This window comes from Mytilus californianus, unplaced genomic scaffold (assembly GCF_021869535.1).
Source record: "Mytilus californianus isolate M0D057914Y unplaced genomic scaffold, xbMytCali1.0.p SCAF_7, whole genome shotgun sequence".
Classification (NCBI taxonomy): domain Eukaryota; kingdom Metazoa; phylum Mollusca; class Bivalvia; order Mytilida; family Mytilidae; genus Mytilus; species Mytilus californianus.
Window position 1 is genome coordinate 12,428,561 of NW_026262723.1, and position 25,736 is coordinate 12,454,296.

Genomic DNA, 25,736 nt, shown 5'->3' on the forward strand with positions numbered 1-25,736 from the left:
TCCATATCTGATTATAGTTTCTCAGAAAAGGTATTTTACAATATTCCCACAAGACTATGTCCTCTGTATCACAAGTATCTCTTCAATCATAGTGTCGTCTGCTTCTCTTTGTCATTTCTTGAGTGTGTCTGCTCTAAACTTTATTTATTTAACATTTTTTTCTTCCAGCTGACTCATTAACAAAATCACTGATTATATATCATAACAATAGCATTTTCAAAAATGCATTAATGGAGGCATGTTTTATTGCAAGAAATGTTTCAAATATTTACCTTCAAAATTGATGCTTCAAAAATCATTAAGAACAGATATAGTACATTCAAACTCATTAAAATCATCCCTGGCTTTCAAATGTTTAGAATCCAGAAAGGTGCTTTGGACCCATGAAATTTATTAAGTGTTTATTTCATTTGCTAATGACTGGGTCGATATCACTGCTGGTGGACTGTTTCCTCCTAATGATATCACTGCTGGTGGACTGTTTCCTCCTAACAATATCACTGCTGGTGGACTGTTTCCTCCTAACGATATCACTGCTGGTGGACTGTTTCCTCCTAATGGTATCACTGCTGGTGGACTGTTTCCTCCTAACGGTATCACTGCTGGTGAACTGTTTCCTCCTAACGGTGTCACTGCTGGTGGACTGTTTCCTCCTAACGGTATCACTGCTGGTGGACTGTTTCCTCCTAACGGTATCACTGCTGGTGGACTGTTTCCTCCTAACGATATCACTGCTGGTGGACTGTTTCCTCCCTACGGTATCACTGCTGGTGGACTGTTTCCTCCCTACGGTGTCACTGCTGGTGGACTGTTTCCTCCTAACAATATCACTGCTGGTGGACTGTTTCCTCCTAATGATATCACTGCTGGTGGACTGTTTCCTCCTAACGATATCACTGCTGGTGGACTGTTTCCTCCCTACGGTGTCACTGCTGGTGGACTGTTTCCTCCCTACGGTGTCACTGCTGGTGGACTGTTTCCTCCTAACAATATCACTGCTGGTGGACTGTTTCCTCCTAACGATATCACTGCTGGTGGACTGTTTCCTCCCTACGGTATCACTGCTGGTGGACTGTTTCCTCCCTACGGTATCACTGCTGGTGGACTGTTTCCTCCCTACGATATCACTGCTGGTGGACTGTTTCCTCCTAACGATATCACTGCTGGTGGACTGTTTCCTCCCTACGGTATCACTGCTGGTGGACTATTTCCTCCCTACGGTGACACTGCTGGTGGACTGTTTCCTCCCTACGATATCACTGCTGGTGGACTGTTTCCTCCCTTCGGTATCATCACATCTGAGTGAGTGAGTGAGTGAGTGAGCTTAGTAGTCAGTGATTCAGTACTGACATGATTTATAACATAAACTTATTCAAAGTTCCGGGCTTATGATGACTTTTAGTCATTCTATTTTTTTGGTCAAAATAGTCAGTGATAAATTATTAAGTCAGGGCTTTAGTTACCACAAACTTATTAAAATCTTTACCAAATCATTTCATAGATACCAAGATTTGGTTGGAAAGTTTGGTTTTACCCTGTAGACTCACTAATCTTATCAATAAACGGGATATCACGTCCTAATTTTTACTGTGATGTTGTTTATAAAGCCTGTAAATTTAGATAAAATCCATGTAAACTAATTGATCCCTTGAATAGACTTATTCTTAAAGGTTATCAATTTAACACAGTAGTCAAGTCTTTAAATATTATTTTTATTGGTATTCACATTGATTTTGTTTTTGAAAAGTTATGAGAACTCATTATCCTACATCCCATGAATACTGTTTACTTAAATTTTGGCATTGCACAAGGTCATGTGTTTCTCAGACTGTTTTTGACATCTTTACACCCAATCCATTGGATGTGTACTGATTGATACCGGTACTTTAGTCTGGGAGAACTTAATTTATTTATTAGTTGTAATTGGTTTTGAACTAGCTTTAAGTAACTGTGAGTACTCTTATTTCAGTGCTTTGTGTCTGTTTTATGTTGGTTGTTTTTGTGCCTCCTTAACCGATCTTTTGATTTAAGCCAATTGCTACTGAACCACTTGTTCTTATGTTGTGCTGTTACACCACTGTTCCAGGTAAGGGGAGGGTTGAGCACTCACAAACATGTTTAAATCCTCCACATTCTTTATGAGCCTGTCCCAAGTCAGGAGCTTGTAGTTCAGTGGTTGTTGCTGGTTCATGTCTGTCATATTTGTTTTTGTTAATTGTTTTGTTATAAATTAGGCTGTTAGTTTTCTTGTTTGAATTGTTTCACATTTCTCATGTCAGGGCCTTTTGTAGAAGACTATACAGTTTGGGTTTTTCTCATTGTTAAAGGCCTTAAGTTTGCTTACATTCACTTCATTTGAACTGTGACAGATAGTTGTCTCTTTTGGCAATCATACCACATCTCCTAAATTTTTAATAGTGGATGTTTATTAGAAGATGTACTGTGTCAGAGTCACAAGTTGCCTAGTGTGTCAGTGATTTGCATGGCAAATGAGGAATCTGTAAATTGATTTCCCAATTAACAGTCTTCAGTCAAAAGTTTGATAAATAATTTGGCCATATAGTGATAATTAAGAGAAAGAGAAAAATCAGAATAAAGAAATATCATTGGTAACCATATAGTTAGCCAGATTGGAAAACAAAATATTATTTATCATTTATACATTTAATTGACCTCCCATTTGTTGAATTTCAAATGCAATATCAGAAGAATGTGAAAATAATTTCTCACATTGTTATATCAGAACCAATATCGATACTGCTGTTATGAATAATATACCACACAAATATCATGACATTTATGTAACGTTATGTATCTCCAAAGCCTTGAACTTGTAAACATATATTTCTTCTGTCTAACAGAAGTTCCACTAGAAACTTTATAAGAAACAATGACATAATATCTGTTTCTATTGGGACAAATATTCTATAATCTTTATTCTGTCAGGAACATTAGTATTGTTATTTTTATTCCAGAAGTAATAGTATTACAGAATATTTCTTCCATTTGAAACTTAAATCATGAAGGAACTTGTATTTCATGACAAACTGACATTCCTTATCATAGAAAGAAAAGGAGATAAAGGGTATAAAATAATTAATCAGCAAATCAAAAACACAAGTAAGAACAAAACAAACAAGCTCACTATATCAGAGGTCACGTGTCCACATATTTGTAAACACCAAACATGAATGCACAGACCCAATGTAAGATGTGAAATCAAAAACATTTGTAGTCTCAGAGAAGAAATATGAACAGAAGACCATCAGAATTCAGCATTGGAATAAAATGAATGAATTATTACAAGATCATTCTAAGTCTTAATCACAAATATACCTTGAGGAATATTTCAGTTGATTACATTTGTTCTTCCCTACTGTGACATACAAGTTTATATGTAACTAAGACATTGGGATAGAAGTTATACAATTAGAAATCCTAGATTCTAGATATCAGAAGAAAATGATTAAGGTTTGTCCCCTAAATTTCTATTTGTCATCTACAACTCATACAAAACAGCAGATGTTTTGGATAATTAAGAAAAAAACCTCAGGAAATACATTATATACTATACATGGAAGATGATCTACAAATAGTTTATAACAAAATGATTTAGTGAGAGAAAATGAACCAAAATAGTATTAAGATGTTATTTAAATGATAGTCTTTAAAGATATATCAAATTAATGAAGTAATATCATGAATATTATATATATACTGGCCTTCAATTACTTAGGCATACCCAGTAGTTTTTTGTTTTTAGTTAGAAGTAAGTTTAAGTTAAGGTATATGAAAAGTACCAGTATTATGAATATAGTTCATTATTCCTTCCTGGGAGATGAGTGGATAATAGAGGACAATTAATTGTCTGGGGGATGGAGTGGATATTTGATTGGGAGATGGGGTAGATAACTGATTGGAAGATGGGGTGGACAATGGTGGATAACTGTCTGGGAGATGGGTGGATAATGGTGGATAATTTTCTGCAAGATGGGGTGGATAATGGTGGATTATTGCCTTGGAGATCATGGGTAGATAATTGTCTGAGAGATGGGTGGATAATTGTTTGAGAGATGGGGTGGATAATGGTGGATAACTGTCATGGAGATGGGGTGGATAATGGTGGATAATTGTCTGGGAGATGGGGTGGATAATGGTGGATAATTGCCATGGAGATGGGGTGGATAATGGTGGACAATTGTCTGGGAGATAGGATGGATAATGGTGGATAATTGTCTGGGAGATGGGGTGGATAATTGTCTGGGAGATTGGGTGGATAATAGTGGATTATTGAGCAGGAGATGGGTTGGAGAATGGTGGATGACTGTTGGGGAGATGGGTTGGATAATTCTCATTGAGATGGTAGACAATGGTGGATAATTGTCTGAGAGTTGGGATGGATAATTGTCTGGGAGATGAGGTATATAATAGTTGATAATTGTCTGGGAGATGGGATGAATTATCTACAATTGTCTGGGAGATGGTGAATAATTGTCTATGAGGTGGGATGAATAATGGTGGATGAATGTCTTGGAGATCAAGGATGAATAATTGTGGATGATTGTCTGGGAGAGGGTTAATAATGGTGGATAATTGTCATGGAGATGGGGTGGATAATTGTGGATAATTGTCTAGGAGAGGGTGAATAATAGTCTGGGTGCAGATATCTCATACATCAACATTTGTGCAGTAAAATATATATTTTTGAATAATCCAATGTATTTATCATAAGAATCCACTTGTTTCCCTCGTCACATGCCAAATACAAGAAACATTATAAACATGTCACGTTAATCAAACTTTGTATCCATTTATTATGTAAAAGCAAAAGATTTCTCTGGAAATTTTACCACATTTTGCATGTAATCTAAAAACAAAGCTTGTCATCAAATTTATAATCCTTCTTAAGAGAAACTTAAAATGGTGATAAAACATCTTTTCAACACTAATGCTAACATAAAACAGATTAATCCAAAAGGTCATGCAACAATTAAGGATTGATTTTTTGGTGTTTGAATGCCACTTTTAGCATCATTGGTATAATTTCATGGCAGCCAGTTTTTATTGGTGGAGGAAGCCAGAGTGCCAAGAGAGAACCAACGACCTTTAGCATGAAAACTGGTAATTCTAGTCAATTAAGATTGGAGTCGAATGCACCTGTAATATGCGGTCTTTCAACAACGAAGCTTTAAAAGCTACATTTTTAATAAGAAAACAACCAATCAGAGATATGTAATGTTTAGTCAACAGATCTTGTGTGAATTAATTACTTTTTAGTTACTTTGTTGATATTTAAAAGGGTTCCATTAAATTTTAATCAACACTGTTAACCATGTTTACAGATGTGATTAAAAAGGGATTCTTCATAACTAATTTTTTTTTTATGAAGCCATTTATAAAAGAATATTTCTGACAAAAAAAAACCCTTTAAGCTAGTTGATACATGTTACTTGTCTTTGCTGGTCAACAGCACAATTTGCTAGAAAATAGAAAATCTTGAACTGAATTTAAATATAAATTTACAAAATATGCAACATGTGACCAAACAGTTCTCAGATAATTCACTCATCATCTATGCATATTTGTGAATTAATGTGTTGTTTGGTCAACCTAAATATGTCTTATTCTGAAATTCTTGGATAAGAGCCGTAATAAAAATCTTTTTTTTTTCAATTCTGCAGCTTTTACTAATTTACTTGTATAAGAATGCTTCGAATATTGCATGCTTGATTCACTGACAATGGAAAGTGGATCCTTGAAGAAACAACAGTTGTGTTTACAAAGTATTCCTGTGGTCAAGATGATTCTACGGAATATTAACTCAATTTTAGTGTTTAGATGTACCTGGTAATGCATATTATTACAAAAATAGTCAAAACATTATCCTGGGTAAATATCCATCTTCTTCTCATTGAGTCAGAATTAAGCTTTAATTTCCAACACAAATATTTTTATGAATTAAAGGTACACACATAATTTTTTTGTAATACATTATAGATTAACTATATAATTATGTAAGAATTTCCTTTTCTATAAACTTGCCTTTTCATCTGATGTTCCATTGTATTGTATTGTATTTTTCACTTCATAATGTCACAATAGACCATGCTCCAATGCATAATGTAAATTAATTGTAACTCATGATTCCAGGAAACAAATTAATATGCTGATCATGAGTGTCAATGCATCACCTTAGTGTATTTTCCATTTACTAAAAATACAGATCTTACTCAGAAGTTGATCAATTGTTGCAAGATTAAAATTGCAGCCTTCTTAGAAAATGCATACAGGACAATTTTCAGGTCTTTTAATTTTTGGAACCCTATCCTTTACAAATTTCACATTTTGAACACAAAATTGAAATTTGCACTTGGTCTGGCAAATTATAAGTATAATGAACTTGTCTAGCAAAGGAAATCAAAAAGTGATGAAGTATAAGAATTATCCTTTGCATTTGGTATGGTGAAATCAAATCTAAATTGTAATTTGTGAGATTTTTCTGAATAATCGCAACTTTTTAAACAGAAAAAGTAGATACAAGATCTGAGTCACTTAGTCAATTTTTGTGGAAATTCTTAAAAGAAATATTTCAAACTGTTATTTAAAAGGGGTCCAGAGGGGATTTGGATATGTTGTGTTGTGTTTCTTTTAACACTCAGTATATAAGGTTTGGTAAATCAGTACAGTGATGTTTCCCAATTATTATTACTGTATTGGGTATATAAATGCCATTTATATGAAGTATTTATCTTTTTTGGCATTGATGGAGGATTCTATGCAAAGTTCAGTTAGGTTGTAAAAAACAATTTAAAGCATGTGTGGGCTCAATTGATTCCCCCAATAAACTGTAAGGTTTCAGCGCTTTCATTGGGAGCTAATTAAATATTATTACATTACTGGTAGCTTTTAATCTAAAGAAACACCTCCATTATTGTTTTATGGGGTTTACCCAATTATGTAAAGACTGAAAAACATATGGACGAAACAAATTCTTTTATTTGGGTTATTTTGTTGTTTGGTTGCTGTCTCAATGATGCATACCCTTTTATTCATATCTCTTATTGTTATGGGCATGTTACATTATTTCTACACTCTCTATTTCTAAATTGTGTATTTTAACATTCTTCCTAAAGCTCATAATGTTGAAAATCTAAATATAACTGTCTTGAGCAGATAAAGTTCCTGGAGTGGACTTCAACAATTTTAGTTAATTGAAGTGCTCATATATTAAGGCAAGATTAATTAATACAGTTATTAACATCAATTTAAAAGATGCTCAACCATTCAATTTCAAGCCAAACTTAGCTAATGTATTTTGGAAAACTTCATACAAAAATAGTGTCATTATTATCTTCTATTCTGCAATGTTTTAAAAATTGCTTTGCTTCTGGTATTAGATTTTTGGGTCTGTTGTTATTTAATTTTTTTTTTTACAAATCTGCCTTAGATATTTGACTTGTTGTTGGATCATGTCTGTCAATAGTATTTGTTTTTTTGTAAATTGTTTTGTTATAAATTCTCAATTGAATTGTTGAATATTTTTCATGTCGAGGTCCGTTATAGCCGACTATACAGTATGGGTTTTTCTCATTGTTGAAGGGCGTACGGTTTCCTATAATTGCTTACATCCACTTCTTTGAACTTTGGTGGAAAGTTGTTTAATTGGCAATCATACCAAATCTCCTTATTTCTATATTTAAAAAAATTCCTTTATTAACATTAATTTGAAAATTTTCTTAAAATTTAAAATTTTCACTAAATATATTTTATTTAAAAATCAATATTTGAAATTGATAGACTGAATCTGTTGAATGGTTAATGTCAAGTGTCAAAAACATTTTATTGAAATTTGGGCTGAAAGTTGAAATTGATACAAGTATGGTAAAAATAAATTAGACTCACATTTTCTTTTCTTTTCTCTTGTTTTGAACAGTGATCAGAAGTGATGTCACAACCATTTCTGCTTGTTTCCACGCTTTCCATTTTTTGTACACTCGTTGCCACAATAAACTCATTTTTCAAAATTTTTAATTCCTTGTATAAACATTTACAATGTAAAAACTAGACTCATCTCAGCTAATTTTTTCCCATGTACATGAAGAAAATCAAATGAGTGGTTGATATTTCAGTAAAGTTTTTCCTCACTTCCTATGTTCAATTCCATTAAGAAAAATAATCTGATTACAACAGCGAGTCTAAGACCATTCATTCCTCCATTCATCAAATGCTCTAAAGACTCTGACAAATTCCTATTGATTTATGTTATGATACAATTTGTTCTGAGTATTCAGATTTATCCTAGAGTTCAACAATACTCTACAACCCTAGCGGTCATGACCAAAGTAATTCTAGGCGCTGATCAGATCATTTTTTTCCCAGCGACTAACAGCGTTAAGTGTCGCTTGTCAGTTTCCATAAAGCTAACTGGTAACTGCATACCAATAATCAATTTAATTCTATTGTATTCCAGTCGCGTTATAAAAATCTGTAACAATTAGTAAACGAGATTCTCACTAAATGTAAAACTGATATATATAATAATCTGTGTTAAAATTGCTGATTTACTTATATTTTCGTGGGGTTCCAATGAACCTTTTAATTGCAAATTGTTTAATATAATTGCAATTTTAATAATTAATGTATTCCATAAACTTCAATAAAACATTATTATAAAATTTTATTTCCACTGCTGATAGAACAAACACTTGAATGTATACGTATTACGTGTCAATATCTATTGCTCCATATATTGCAATATAACGAAAAGTGGTAAGATTCTCAGTCCATTTGTAACGGAAATCACTTCTGGAGATGAAGCTTCTAAAAACTTTCATTTGTAAATTTCACTTCAATTAACAATCCCTTATCTCATACTGGTAGCAGAAAGCAGTCGGTGATTACAGAACGTAATAGATTTAGCAAGAGATGTACACCAAATGTCACTTATAATAATCACAAACAAATCCCAGCAGGAGAACAATTTAAAAGGACATTTCAGCTTTTTTTAGACGGCATCTGCTAAAAAAAGCTCAAGATGTATGAATTAACCAGCTTTTGTGCATCTTCCAGAACTAAAATTCCAGCTGACATCAACCCATCAAAGAGTGCATCCGTAGTGCACATGTGATTAGGATTCTATAATGTATTATAGATTGATCATGCTCATAATTTACTTCTTCAATTAACAAAGAGCTTTTAATCTCTGCCAGTAAAATAGGGATAAACAATTAATGGATTAAACATATTTGAATATACTGTCTAGAAATTTCTTATTTCAAGGATATGAAAGCAGATATTAGAATATTCAACAAAATTGTTTAAATAAATAGCATATTGATTTGAAAAATTTAATTCAATTAACAACATGTCACAATTTATTAATATACATGTATCCCATCACAATCTAATTTCTGATGCACACACAGTTTTTCTTATACTTCAACAGTATTATAGCAGCTCCCCCTGCCTCCTCCACACTTTTCAAGCTTACAATTTATAACTAGAGGCTCTAAGGAGCCTGTGTCACTCACCTTGGTCTATGTGCATATTTAACAAAGGACACTCTCCAACATTGTAGAGGAGAATAGACTTACTGACTTGGATGGAGATTTGTCTCATTGGCACTCATACCACATCTTCTTATATCTATTTACTGACAAAAATCTCTATTTTGTAGATCTTGTATTACTGATTTTTCAGTCTGTTTAGTTTCTTTGCCTTATTAATAGATTGTTGCCTTGCTGATCATTTTTGTGATTTAAAGTGTTAATTATCTATTATAATTTAAATCATATAAGGCATAACAGAAAAAAGAATGTTTCTCTCTAAATATCATAGTTTTCATCATAATAGGCAAAAATGAAGAAAAAAAAATTGTCATTTATGGGCAATGACTCCTATAAGAATTTGTCTAACAGTTTTGATGTAAATGGATAATTGGTAGAGCTTATTATTCTGAACATATTTGCTCCTTTCAGATTTTCTCTATTTATAGCTAGACAGTTTAAAAATAGTTGACAAAACTTGCATTTTACCCTTATGTTCTATTTTTAGCCATGTCAGCCATGTTGGTTGGTAGGCAGTGTCATCTGACAAATTTTTTTAACTAGATACCCTAATGATGATTGTGGCCAAGTTTTATCAAATTTATCTCAGTAGTTTCAGAGGAGAAGATTTTTGTAAAAGATTAGCATTTCGGTCATGTTGTCTTACTTTGCTGAACAATTTTGCTGTTTACAGTTTATCTCTTTCTATTATAATATTCAAGATAATAACCAAAAACTGCAAAATTTCTTAAAAATTACCAATTCAGGGGCAGCAACACAACAACAGGTTGTCTTTTGCATCTGAAATTTCAGGGAAGATAGATCTTGCCCTGATGAACATTTTTACCCCATGTCAGATTTGCCCTAAATGCTTTAGTTTCAGAGATATAAGCAAAAAAACTGCATTTTACCCCCCATGTTCTATTTTTAGCCATGGTAGCCATCTTGGTTGATGGGCAAGGTCATCGGATAGTTTTTTAAACTAGATACCCTACGTATGATTGTTTGTTTCAATTTGGCCCAGTAGTTTCAAAGGAGAAGATTTTTGATGACAACGGACGATGACGGACGCCAAGTGATGAGAAAAGCTCACTTGGCCCTTTTGGGCCAGGTGAGCTAAAAACCTTAGGCTAATGAAAAATAAATGGGGAATGTGTCCATGGTACACAGATGATGGCCCCACTTGCATATAACATTATAAAGGGATATAACTCAAGAACTGTAAACATGACAATACCCAAATTTGTACTTGATCTGAGTTTTGTGGTAATAAGCATTGTGCATAATTAAGTTTCATAACATTTGGTTGAGGCAAACTAAAGTAAGACAACAGAAACAAATATTTCAGGAATTTTTCCATTTGTAAAGGGGCATAACTCTAGAGCGGTAAAAGTGACGCCACCAAAATTCAAACTTGATCTGTGTTTTGTGGTAATAAGCATTGTGTATAAGATTCATAACATTTGGTTGAGGCAAACTAAAGTTAGAGAACGGAAACCAATTTTGGGACGTACGTATGTCAACGTATATTTGTTCCGCCTAACAGAAGTTCCTCTGGAAACTTTGTTATAAACAATGTCATAATATCTGTTCCTGTTGGAACAAATATTCTATACCATTTATTCTGTTAGGAACATTTACTGTAATATTTATACCAGTGGTAATAATATTCCAGAATACTGTTTCCATTTGGAACTTATATTATGAAGGAAATTCTATTCCATGACACGTACAGATGGACAGGGGTAAAACTTAATGCCCCCTCCACTATGGCGGGGGCATAAAAAAATAAATATGCAGGATAGAAAAATCCTTCAAGAGGCTAAATAAGGCTCAATTGAACAGTCAAACTTTTTTGTCAGAACATCTATTTAAGAATTAAAACCATGCACACATGACTGATTTTAAATAATGGGGGTTACACATTCAGTTCCAAATTCAGGATAATCTTGTGTTAATGTAATATGAAGGTACTTCTGCATTATTCTTGTTCAGTATGCTGGTCAAAGATAAACAAAATTTATATCCACCTACCCCCCCTCCCCCCCCCCCCCCCCCCATCCTTAGGCAGAAACTTTTTCACAGCTTTTAAGTAACTTAAAGTTTCAATTTCTTTCTGGAGGTAGGGGCAGATTCAGGCTGTGAAGAAAGGGGTCATAATTGTCTGAAATAGTAAAAAATTTAAAGCAGAGCATAGCTAATTTTTTTGATAATTTTATGCCGAAAATGATTTTTTTTGGAGGAGGGGATTAAATAGTATACCCTCTTCGCCCTCAACTCTCTGCTATTTCTCAAAACATGTATCTCTTCTTGAAACTTTGTTCATTATTACTCTGACAATTGAACTGCCTAATGTACTTAAGAACATTTTGTAGTAAACAACATCTCTATGTTTACTATCATGTAGAATTCTCTTATCAATCTCTGGTAAATAATTAACACAGGTTACTTCCTTCCTGGTGTAAAAGTTACATGATGGCATAAATGCACTAAAAAACATATCAAATAAACCACTAAAATAGCAATTGGAAGATAAATATTCAAAGCAAATACATATAAATAAATACTGTATTCCTGAGAGAAAATATACAGGAAAAAATACTACATGTACCAGGCATGCCAGGTATGATATGGATTTTTATGATAATTTCAAAAACAATTAAGATATAAAAGCCAATCCTGTTAAAAGTGTACAATTCAACTAAATCTTCTTATTTGTTTGTTGGGTTGGGTTATATGTTACTTTTGACATGTAAGTGAAAGTCACTACAGAAATATTCATATTGAGTGTGTCCTGAAGATGCGTCTGTTACACACTGACAAATTTATAGGGAAAACAACAGTACAAACAATTTCCCAAGTGAAAAGCCATGGTATTAGTCAATGGAAAACCATGTTTTAAAATGGAATGATGACAAATTTATTGAAGTCTTCAGTTGTTATGACGATCCTGTTAAAAGGGGCATTAGCTTCCATTTAGACCAAAATTTCAAATGTAATTTATTGTTTGTTTCAAACATTTATGAAAGCAGAAAATTGAAATAATATTTTGCTATTAGTAGTCAGTTTGGTTTAATCTTGTCAAATTAAGCTCAAAAACATATGTATTATTGGCTTGCAAGTCAATAATCCAATCTCATTTGAATCCTTATGTCATGTGACCTTTGATTTATCCTTTGTTGGAGATGGGTTATGTGCATGTGCTCAGCACATACATTGACTGAAAATAAGGACTCGGCTGAAAAAGGGAAACCAGGGAGAGCAGCATGCAGTAGTAAGACAGATTTTATTTTATGAATTCAACCCAGACACAGGTTATCAGTAAATGAATTGAATTAATGGGTAACAACCATTACTCCATTACATAGAAGCAGAGTTTTTACTGACTCTAAAAGGGTTCTCTGTCTTTTTGAAGCAACATTTATGTTTTGTCGCATTTAATTTTCCTTACACTACAAGTATTCATTTCATTACACTCAAGTCTCATGTTTTATTTCAATTATCATGCATTTATGTATTTAGTCTTACAATTTAAGTTTACACTTCATTAAATCATGGTTATTTAGCTGATTCAGTCATGTACATTTTTTTTTCCATTTACAATCACATTGTTGGTTTCAGTTTTGACCAAGTCATTATAAAATTAAAAGACAAGTGACAGAATTCCACTGTCAAATTGAGAATTAAAAGACATTTTGGTTAACCAAAATTTAAATATAACGATTCCATAAGAGATTTCACAGTCTAGATACTATTGTAATTAACAATAAACGGTACAATTCAACAGTGATCCAAAATGACAAATGGCCAATAAAATATGTGGCTGGTCTAGTACAGCAACATTAGCTGTTTATACCTAATAAACCAGTTCACAAATAGTTCAGAGATATTCAGAACAAGACCATAGTAAATGGATTTTTAGGTCAGAACTGGGATGAAAGGTGGGAAATTTGGACGCAGTCACTGTAAAAGTAAGTATGAACAGTAGGGACAGAAACTTCGCAATGTAATAGGTCGCCTACAGATATCTTAAAAGAGTTCTTAAATGTGCAAAGTGTGGTACTATCATATTCAACCTTGTGATCAGATGTGTTGATGTTATTGTAAATCTCCCACAGCTGAATTGACACCCTTCAGTACCATAGGAATTTATATATAATAAGTCATAGATGAATTGAGCCCTCCAAATCAATAAGCACATGGAAGAAGGATATTCTGAAACTCTCTTCATTTCTATATTTTTTTCAACCTAGAATTTCAGTCATAGATGAATTAAACCCTCCAAAACAAAAGGCACATGGAAGAAGGATGTCCTGAAGCTCTCTCTTAAATTCTATATTAATAGAGATCGCGAAATATAAACTTCATATCAAGATGCTTCATAAAAATAAAGTTCCCAAATTGGAAAATTGAAGTCACCTCTTTTATCCTTAAGTTAATTTTAGCATTTCCATTTGTGACAGAATTTTTTTTTTATCATAAAGTTTTTAACATATGTTAAATAATGTATGCCCATTAATAATGATAGAATATGCTGCATTTATCATGCTTAACCATGAAATAAGGTTAGAATATGGCTAAATGACAAATAAGAAGACAGTCACTGATCATGGACATACTGGTCTCACAAGAGTACAAATAAGAGGACAGTCTCTGATCATGGACATACTGGTCTCACAAGAGTACAAATAAGAGGACAGTCGCTGATCATGGACATGCTGGTCTACCAAGAGTACAAATAAATGGACAGTCGCTGATCATGGACATGCTGGTCTCCCAAGAGTACAAATAAGAGGACAGTCGCTGATCATGAACATACTGGTCTCACAAAAGTACAAATAAGACGACAGTCGCTGATCATGGACATACTGGTCTCCCAAGAGTACAAATAAGTGGACAGTCGCTGACCATGGACATACTGGTCTCCCGAGAGTACAAATAAGAGGACAGTCGCTGATCATGGACATGCTGGTCTCCCAAGAGTACAAATAAGAGGACAGTTGCTGATCATGGACATGCTGGTCTCCCAAGAGTACAAATAAGAGGACAGTTGCTAATTATGGACATACTGGTCTCACAAGAGTACTAATAAGAGGCCAGTTGCTGAACATGGACATATTGGTCTCCAAAGTGTACAAATAAGAGGACAATCACTTCATAACTTGGACATGCTGGTCTCCAAAGAGTACAAATAAGTGGACCAGCCCTGATCATGGACATGCTGGTCTCACAAGAGTACAAATGAGAGGACAGTCGCTGATCATGGACATGCTGGTCTCACAAGAGTACAAATGAGAGGACAGTCGCTGATCATAGACATACTGGTCTCCCAAGAGTACAAATAAGCGGACTGTCGCTGATCATGGGCATACTGGTCTCACAAGAGTACAAATAAGAGGACAGTCCCTGATCATGGACATAGTGGTCTCCCAAGAGTACAAATAAGAGGACAGTTGCTGATAATGGACAAACTGGGCTCACAAGAGTACAAATAAGATGACAGTCTCTGATCATGGACATACTGGTCTCACAAAAGTACAAATAAGAGGACAGTCGCTGATCATGGACATGCTGGTCTCCCAAGAGTACAAATAAGAGGACAGTCGCTGATCATGGACATACTGGTCTCCCAAGAATACAAATAAGTGGACCTTCCCTGATCATGGACATGCTGGTCTCCCAAGAGTACAAATAAGAGGACAGTCGCTGATCATGGACATACTTGTCTCACAAGAGTAAAATAAGAGGACAGTCGCTGATCATGGACATACTGGTCTCCCAAGAGTACAAATAAGTGGACAGTCGCTGATCATGGACATACTGGTCTCCCAAGAGTACACATAAGAGGACAGTCGCTGATCATGGACATGCTGGTCTCCCAAGAGTACAAATAAGAGGACAGTCGCTTATCATGGACATACTGGTCTCCCAAGAGTACAAATAAGAGAACAGTCGCTGATTATGGACATACTGGTCTCACAAGAGTTCATATAAGAGGACAGTCCCTGATCATGGACATACTGGTCTCCCAAGAGTACAAATAAGAGGACAGTTGCTAATTATGGACATGCTGGATTTTGCAAGAGTACAAATAAGAGGACAGTTGCTGATCATGGACATGCTGGTCTTACAAGAGTACAAATAAGAGGACAGTTGCTGATCATGGACATACTTGTCTCACAAGAGTACAAATAAGAGGACAGTCGCTGATCATGGACATACTGGTCTCACAAGAGTACAAATAAGAGGACAGTGGATGATTTTCAACATGCTGGTCTTGCAAGTGTACAAATAAGAGGACAGTCACTTCATAACTCGGACATGCTTGTCTCACAAGAGTACAAATAAGAGGACAGTCATGGACATGCTGGTCTCACAAGAGTAAATATAAGAGGACAGTCACTTCATATATTGTGGATTCATTAATATTCGTTGGATACCAATTTTCGTGGATTTCGTGATTACAATTAAACCATGAATTTAAATGTTCAACGAATTACAAATTTTCTAAAGGAATTTATGCAGACTTTGCCAAAACAAAGAAATTAAATTTCCATGAAAATAAAAGTTTTCATCAATCCACAAAAATTGGTACCCACGAAAATAAATGAATCCACAGTATCCATGATTCTCCTCTTTTCCCATCCTTTGTTTTTACAACTGAACAGGCTCATATTTAGATATAAGAAGATGTGGTATGAGTGCCAATGAGACAACTCTCCATCCAAATCAAAATTTATAAAAGTAACCCATTATAGGTCAAAGTACGGTCTTCAACACGGAGCCTTGGCTCACACTGAACAGCAAGCTATAAAGGGCCCCAAAAAATTACTAGTGTAAAACCATTCAAACGGGAAAACTAACGGTCTAATCTATATAAAAAATGAGAAACGAGAAACACTTATGAACCACATTGTTACACCTCAATATTAATTAAAAAGACAACATTGAGTTCATATACAATATTTATATATTGCAAACATGTAACCAACTTTTCACATCCAGCAACAACCTTTAAACTGACCAGAATATACATTAAACCTGTCTTTATCTTTGAATGTTAAACATATTAAAATAACCAGAAACTTTAAGTGTTCCTCAGTGGCGACTTTATGGCCATAGATAAGTAGCACTAATTAATTGCGACAGTTCTATAGAGTTCATTCAGATGCTAAGAAAATATAACTATGTAACATTAACAGGTGTCACAGTCAAAGTTCTTGTAATGTCTATTACACAAATAATATTAAAATTAGCCTTTTAACACACATCAACAAAAGACAACTACTGAACATCAGATTCCTGACTTAGGACAGGTGCAAACAAATGCAGTGGGTTTAAACGTTTTAATATTCATTTTCATACCTAACTATATCTCTTTCACAATTAGAAGTATTAAATAGGATCGATCTCAGGGTTTACACTTGAAGAAAGATCAATCTTTTTTAAACTTCCTTTGGAGGTAGATTTTTTATTCAAATTGAAGATGGATCTTTCCAGTTTATATGAGACAAAAGATCATTCTTTTTTTTTAATTGATTTCAGGAAAGATTGATCTTTTTTATTAGTGTAAATAGGGTCTTAATACATATTACAGATAGTGGAATGGAGGATCATTTCTTCCAAATTCATTAACTGAATGAGGTGTGTTTAAGGTAACATACAGGAGGCTTTTGTGTCTTTACAATCTCTTGACAGACTGTTCGCCAAATTTCTTATTTCAGTTAACTATCAATAAAACAGGTTTGAAGATACATTTTACAGTTGGAAATGACTTTTAAGGCGAATTCTTATCAAATCCGTGAGAACTAAAATAAAATGTTCATAAACATGATGAAAGTGTGGAAAACTAATTTAATTTTACAGGTTTAATTCTAACTAAAAATCTACTTGATGCTAAAAAATGGATAAAATAGTTCTCCCAAGTTGATATTCAAATCTTCTATGATACATCAAGCTTGACATGCAAAGGATTAAAACATGTGTCTAAGACAAGAGTCAAATTTTAAACACATCTTCTTGTCTTGCAATTGCAGCAGATTAGATAAAACGTATAAACGACTTCAACAAACAAGTACTCTTTATGGTCACCATGTACATATCAGATGGAATTATTGATTTGTGAAAACATTATACCTACCAGTTTTGTATTTCATAACTTTAAATATAAAACTAAGAGTCTCTGAGTAATAAGAGAGAAAATTGATAAGTTTAGGGCACAAATCTAAAATTATCAATTTTCTCTTTTATTACAGCAAATATTAATTTCAAGGTGTATTATATGATAGTGTAATTAATGTTTGACAAAATAAACTGTCAGGTTTTTTTTACACATTTATCATATTTGCAGTCCATTACAATAAAGGAACCATTTTTACTCTTTAATTAGGTACCAGGTAATTAGTTCCAGTCAAAGAGAAATTGGTACTTTAATGTTCAAGTTGATATTTGAATCTTGTCATCTTAAAAAGTCTATAATTTAAGCAGATTTGTGTTTTATATATATATCACAACCAAATCTGTTGTGAAAGTTCATATTCACCACCCAAAATGTCTTATATAGATATAGGAAGATGTGGTATGAGTGCCAATGAAACAACTCTCCATCCAAGTTACAATTTATAAAAGTAAACCATTATAGATCAAGGTACGGCCTTCAACACGGAGCATTGGCTCACACAGAACAGCAAGCTATAAAGGGCCCCAAAAAATTACTAGTGTAAAACCAATCAAACGGAAAAACCAACGGTCTAATCTATATAAAAACGAGAAACGAGAAACATGTATGAACTACATAAACAGACGACAACTACTGTATTCAGATTCCTGACTTAGGACAGGTTCAAACATTTGCAGCGGGATGAAACGTTTTAATGGTACCAAACCTTCTCCCTTTTCTGAAACAATAGTATAACATCACAACATAGAAAAACACACTTGTCTGTTTAGAGGAGGCCTGGAACCGTCAAATTTTTCAAGATATTTAACACATTATGATATATTAAGGGGTGTTGGTCAATCTGATTAAGATACAGATCTTGATTAACACTCCATTCTACTTTCTGTTTTAAAGACCATTTGGAATTCTCTGGTTTTGAAGATTTGAAGGCTGAAATTTCATTGGCCGATGTAATAATTACCAGAACAGAAAGTAAAATGGAGTGTTGTCAGATCCTTGTAAGCAAATCTTTGAGGCAGGGTCTGTATTTTAATCAGATTGGGGGTTGGTGCATGACCCTTAAAGGCAAACAAGATTAAAAACGTTTTTGTGTTATTATGTTCCCTAAAAGTTAGATCAAAAGTCAGTATAAAGGCCAAAGGTCATCTACAATGGAAGGCAACTCATCCTGCAAAAGCTTACATCCAGTACTACATTCATCAAGAACTGAAATTTTGCACTTACATTTATTTTCTCTCAAAGGGATATGAACTCAAGCTTTTTGAGACATGAGCAAGTTACTACTTTAAAATTCTACTTGTCCAACTAGGCTATGAAAATATAGCTTTTGTTAGTAGATGCCTATAAAAAAGTTTTGTTTACCAACAAGACAGAATTTTTCATCAATGTCAATAAAAAAAACAAATTTGAAATGCCTCAATGTGACTTCAGAAGATTGAGGAACAAATTCCATCTAACCTGTCAAGTTCATGGATCATTAATCAAAACAGCAATAATTCTGCTATGGACATAAATCATCTAGAACATGTAAAATAATAATTAAACTATCATCAGAACCTGCCAAAACATTCAAAATTACTAATTGGTGATGGAATACCACAAAAATAGATCCATCTTTGAAGGATAACCAGAATTACATAATAGAGATACTTTCATCTCCTCGTTAATATAATACTTCAGTGGCTAACAAGCACTTTCTTATCTGAACAAGAAGCAACTTTGTCAGATTTTTACTTCACACTTAAACTTAAAATAATTACCAAACTTGTTTTTCTGAGTTCACATTTTTGGGATAAGCATTGGGGAATTAAACGAATTACGAAAAAGATATATTCTAAAGTACACTACATAAGAAAATTGTTTTAAAGCAGGGACTGTCATAGAAGGAAACAGAAATGTAACAGATACTTCATAGATACTGCGTCGGAGTCCCCAGGAAAGTGCATTTGATCCTTAACAATAATGGGTTTTTTTTAATGTCTGAAACCTCCTCACTGGTTACCATTGTTTATTGTCCTTTAAGAAATGGATAAATACAGAGAGGGTGTTGCATCATGGGAACATTGTTTTTTTTTAAGTTACAGATTATTACACTATGGAATTGCACAATGTAATTAACAAAAACAGTAATTCATATACCAAATGCTTACTGACTAAGAACAAAATAATGACCTTCAGATGTCTTCTTTGACATATGTGGGTTGCTGTCTAACTGACTAATATGCCCCACATTTTAACCTCATAGGTTTTTTGGTGGGATAAAAATCAACATTGAAGAGCAAGAACTCCAATAACAAGTTGATTGACAATTTCAGCCATGACGACTTATTTGTTGATCTTGTCTTGCTGAAAAGTTTTGCTATTCAAAGTGTCTATCTATTATAGTTTTCAAGGTAATAGACAAAAACACTAAAAATTAGTATAAGTCACCATTAAAGAGCAATAACTCCAATAAAAAGTCGACTGAAGATTTCCACCATAGACTTATTTGTAGATCTTGTCTTGCTGATCATTTCTGCCATTTAAAGTATCTATTATAATTTTAAAGATACACTTATAAGGCAAAAGCACAAAAATTGGTAAAAATCATCAATAAAGGGCAATTACTCTAATGAGGAGTCGTCTGACATTTCCGTCAATTGATTTATTTGTAGATATTGTTGTGCTGATCATTCGTTCTAATTCAAAGAAAAAAAAGGTGGAAATATATCAGATAATGTGGAACAGACTAATTATGTTTCAAACTGAGTGTGTGGTTAACATGATTTTTTTATGATCAATTAACTGAATTTGAAATTTAGACAATGTTAATAATCGAAGAAGTAATTAGTTTGAACTTTTACTTTCTTTTTTTTTTCAGTCATTTTTTTAATCATCTTTAAACAAAGTTTCCCACTCTTTCTGCAACTAATAACTCCAGGGCATTCATCAATTTTGAAGGATATATATAGCATCAGAGAACAAGATGATTAAACCCAAAGTTTCTTTTAACTGTAGGACATTGTAAGGTGGGAACAATAAACAAACCAATCACCTTCTTTACTAACACCCAAGTCATAGTCAGTAACTTGAAGGCTTTCATGGTAGGTTACTAACACCTAAGTCATAGTCAGTAACTTGAAGGCTTTCATCATAGGTTACTAACACCCAAGTCATAGTCAGTAACTTGAAGGCTTTCATGGTAGGTTACTAACACCTAAGTCATAGTCAGTAACTTGAAGGCTTTCATCATAGGTTACTAACACCCAAGTCATAGTCAGAAACTCGAAGGCTTTCATGGTAGGTTACTAAAACCTAAGTCATAGTCAGTAACTTGAAGGCTTTCATCGTAGGTTATTTACTAACACCCAAGTCATAGTCAGTAACTTGAAGGCTTTCATCGTAGGTTACTAACACCCAAGTCATAGTCAGAAACTCGAAGGCTTTCATGGTAGGTTACTAACACCTAAGTCATCATAAGTCAGTAACTTGAAGGCTTTCATCATACGCAGGCAAACACACCATACCAACAGTTCAAAGTACTAGTAATTCTTAATCAGTTACTGCTTTGCCAAAGGGAAGTTCGACAGTAAAATATACTAGAGACTAGTATAAATTCAAAATGTTTTCTACGATTTTTACGATTTTTTTTTATTTCCAGGACTGCATGAAACAAATGAAACAATATTCCCGTCTTTTTTGAGGTAGGATGGGAACCCAGTCTAAAGTATAATCTCATGCTATTGGTATAAATATAGATTCTACCACTGCATCGAGTGTGTTACGATATTTATCCACTCGAGAGTTAAATTTTCAAATTTAAGACGTGAGTCTTGCTGAGCATTTTAAATATTTAAAATTTAACTGTCGAGAGGGATAAATATCTTATTGCACGAGATTTGGTGGTGGAATCTGTTTCTCTAATGATTTTTAGATGATATTCAGACAATCTTAATCCTTCTTTTCGTACGACCTGCAAAAAGATGTGCTCTTTCTATGTGACGTCATCAGGCATGGTCGCCTTTTTTCATGACGTCACAATAGGAATTTCAGAGGAAAGCAAGAAAATTTGAAGTCATAATGGAATTTTGACCAATGAAGAACTGAGATTAAACGTACCACACGTTGATTAAATAAAAATAATCAACAGTTCAGGAAAGAGATAAATCAAGTAAGAATTAGAGAAATAAAAATACGTCACAATCAAGGCTTCCAAAACGGTCATATATTCCGGACATTTGTATAATGTCCGGTAAAAGTCCGGCTGGGCAAAGCATGAAACGGACATCTACCTTTTAGTTTTCAAGGCTTTCTTAGGAGACGGTCATTTTAACATAATTCGCGATCTTTATGACCCAACCTTTTGCCTTTAACAGCCACACATTTCCGGTCATAAAATTGACATGATCATTAAGTACTATCAAAACAACCCCTACTTTAATACCTTCTCATTTTAATCAAGGCTAATTAGTTGTCGAACAGCTGAAATTTACCTGTTCAGGTGACAGGTAAACTATTTTGAACCGGACATTGATCGGTCTATTCAAAGTAATTTTCTTACATTTCAGCGGTTTGCATCTAATTAATTTAGTCAAAAAGATTTTAATTATCAGAAATACGTTTACAAATATGATTTGATGAAAAAATTAAAAAGGTGAAAATGAAAAATCGTCATAACCACGTTGTTTGAACCAGAGACATGTTTGAACTAGTACACGTGTGCGCATGTGCGCAGGTGTGAAATTTAATTATGCAGCCTAATTTCTTCAAAAAATACTTAAATTGTCATTGATGCCTTTATCTCACGTTTATTTCAAATATTTTCTTGAAGAAATAACGTAGAAAGAGCTACTTACACTCGTTCATGCTTTGCAAACGTACACGGAATTTACGTATCCTTCTCTGGTCCATGTTTTACCATTGTCAAGATAACATCCGGTTTAAAAACGAAAGTAAAGTTTTTGACAACGTTATTTTGCCAAAATAAGTCTAAGGCAGATATAAGTACGCTGATCTTGCACACTTCGAATGATGCACTGCCAATTTAACAATTTACGTCAGAACTTCGAATTTGAATCAAAGGAAGTTTAATATCGTTTTTAATGTCAATCATTGGGATGTCCAACTCGGCAACTGATTACCATAATTGCCTTTTGTTTATTTAGTCTTAAGGGATTAAAATCGGGATAATATATAAAATGTCCGGCTGGCTAAAAATAATTTTGGAAGCCCTGGTCACAATACAATCCAACTTTTATTTTTCATTATTTCAGAATTTAAAAAATATTATTGTGACAACAAATTTATTTAAAAGAAATATGATTGATTTGTAACCTGTTATACAATGTAATTGATTATATGCTAATTATTTTTTATTATAAAGTATTATTTTTTGTTCAATTGCCTAACATTACTGAATGTGCTGAAAGAGCCTTAATAAAATATCAAATGCTGGATGCTCATTCAGACATTCAGTTTATTTTTTAGAAATAATTCATGGAAGCCATAGATTTGTTGGACATTTACACATGGCCTGGGTTGTGATATTCGAATTTTATCCTGAGCATTAGCGAGGGATAAAATTAACGAATATCACGGCATAGGCCATGTGAAAATGTCCAACAAATCTATGGCTTCCATGAATTATTTCGATTCTAATAGGACAAATACGGTTATTTTAAAACTGAAGTGAAGGTAAGATTGCTGTGTGTATGGCTGTTCTATTTTACCCCCTGTAAGATAAAAGCTACAAATTTCAAATAAATCTAAGTCTTACATGAATTATTTCTTAAATAAGCACTAGAAAAAATGTGTTAAATTCTCATAATTCTTAACCCAAACATTTTTTTTTCGTTGGCTACTACTATTTACTGTCAAATCCAGAGTTGACATGTCGTAACTAAGGAGTGAGCCGCCATGTTGACTTGCTAAAATCCACAAATGTTCAAATAATGCAATGGAATAGAAAATGAAACAACACCTACCTCAAAACTCCATTTTAATGCAATATTATCCGAAATTAGGGTGTATACGTAACGGAAAACCATCAGCTTGAGAGTTTTCATTTGTATGACGTCATGTTATGACATGACGTTAATGCGCCAAGATTATTCATGAAATTTCGTGGAATTTTATTTTATTTTAATTTTATACATTTTTTAAGCTCTTGTGAATTAATTTTTTTTGTTATGCATTATAATAGGAATAACGGTTCTGTAGTTTCTTTTTTCAATTTCAACTTGAACACAACGAAATCGACATAGTGTTTGCACATAGGTTACGATACATGTGGATTTACGTGGGAGGTAAATAGTAACAGCCACCAATATGCACATCTCTGAGTCTGCGCTAAGTATAGATATATCGAGAATTTTATCACGGTATTGTTTACAAAGCGAAAGAAGCACGTCATATTAGAATAAAAAATAAATGGGGAATGTGTCCATGGGACACAGATGATGCCCCCCCCTTGCATATCATATAAACTTATAAAGGGATATAACTGAAGAACGGTAAAAGTGACACTACCCAAATTTGTATTTGATCTGAGTTTTGTGGTAATAATTATTGTGTATAAGTTTCATAAAATTTGGTTGAGGCAAACTTAAGTTAAAGAACGGAAACGAAAAATTCAGCAATTTTTCTATTTTTAATGGGACATAACTCTAGAACAATAAAAGTGACATCCCCAAAGTTTAAACTTGATCTGTATTTTGTGGTAATAAGCATTGTGTATTTTTTTAATAACATTTGGTTGAGGCTAACTTAAGTTACCGAGAACGGAAACGGAAAATTCAGCAATTTTTCCATTTGTAAAGGGGCATAACTCTAGAATGGTTAAAGTGACACCCCCCAATAATCAAATTTGATCTGTGTGTTGTGGTAATAAGCATTGTGTATAAGTTTCATAACATTTGGTTGAGGCAAACTAAAGTTAGAGAACGGAAACGGAAAATTCAGCAATTTTTCCATTTGTAAAGGGGCACAACTCTAAAACGGTTAAGATGAAGCCACCAAAATTCAAATTTGATCTGTGTTTTGTGGTAATAAGCATTGTGTATAAGTTTTATAACATTTGGTTGAAGCAAACTAAAGTTAGAGAATGGAAAATAACTTTGGGACGTACGTACGGACAAGGGTAAAACTTAATGGCCCCTCCGCTACGGCAGGGGCAGAAAAAAATTTAAATAGTGAAAATTTCACCTTTTAAACTTTGATTATTGTACTGTATTATATTTGTGTATTTTGTTTCTACAATAATTTGGCAAAGTTTATTTTGTTACCATTTTTAAGAAAACATCATCTGTTTTCAACTTGTAAGAAGGCAGATATCAGGATCTAATACCAATGTATTAAACAGATATCGGACTTACAGGAAATGAGGAAAATACTGCTGTGAGAAATTTTATATGCACAAATTACCTGAGATACTCAAATCACCTGTCACAATATCAACTTTTTCAGTGAATTATGATGTTGAAAGCTGAGCTAAAAAAGCTTTATTGTTCAATTATTGAGCAGCTGATTTTTGACAATATCTGTACAATGGGAATCTGATAATCTATTTATTGGCTTATAACATGGTTTTTATGATTAAAATATATATATTTCAATTCATATGACTGTATAGGAAGCAAAATTGATAATTTTCCATCAAATATTATAACATGGGTGAAAAATAATGACATTAATGTTAAGTCAGGGTCAAAGTTATTACAGCAAAGATGTTTTTAAAACTGAAAAGTTTGATGTGTTGAAAGGGAAATAAAGCAACTAATTAACCTATTTCTCTCCTGCTCATATCTTACTTAACTATAGACAAAGTTTTGGGTGTTCTAAATGGTAATTCCATGTTTTCATATTTGTGTCAATCATATTCAAAAGAATAAATGTATTTTTAATTAAACAATAATTCAAGTTGTTTACAACAAAGTAAAAACTATTTTAAAATGTTGATGTAGTAATTAACAAAATGAATGAGCTTTCGTAGAAAAGTGAAGTGAGCTTTCAAATTTTAATATTTTAGTGATAAC

The 25,736-nt window shown here is 33.3% G+C and overlaps 1 protein-coding gene across 4 annotated transcripts in view; it reads right to left on the reverse strand.

The window, feature by feature from the left end:
* Positions 1 to 25,736, reverse strand: part of LOC127709014 (ankyrin repeat and fibronectin type-III domain-containing protein 1-like) — a 157,364-nt gene that overhangs the window by 77,484 nt on the left and 54,144 nt on the right. Inside the window, exon 1 of one of the 4 annotated variants that reach the window (XM_052214283.1) lies at positions 7,903 to 8,189. The exons of the other annotated variants lie outside the window; for them this stretch is intronic. Coding sequence (XP_052070243.1) covers positions 7,903 to 8,015 — 113 coding nt within the window. The 5' untranslated portion in view covers positions 8,016 to 8,189. Of the gene's footprint in view, positions 1 to 7,902; positions 8,190 to 25,736 lie in introns of those variants that run through there. 4 annotated transcript variants of the gene reach the window in all.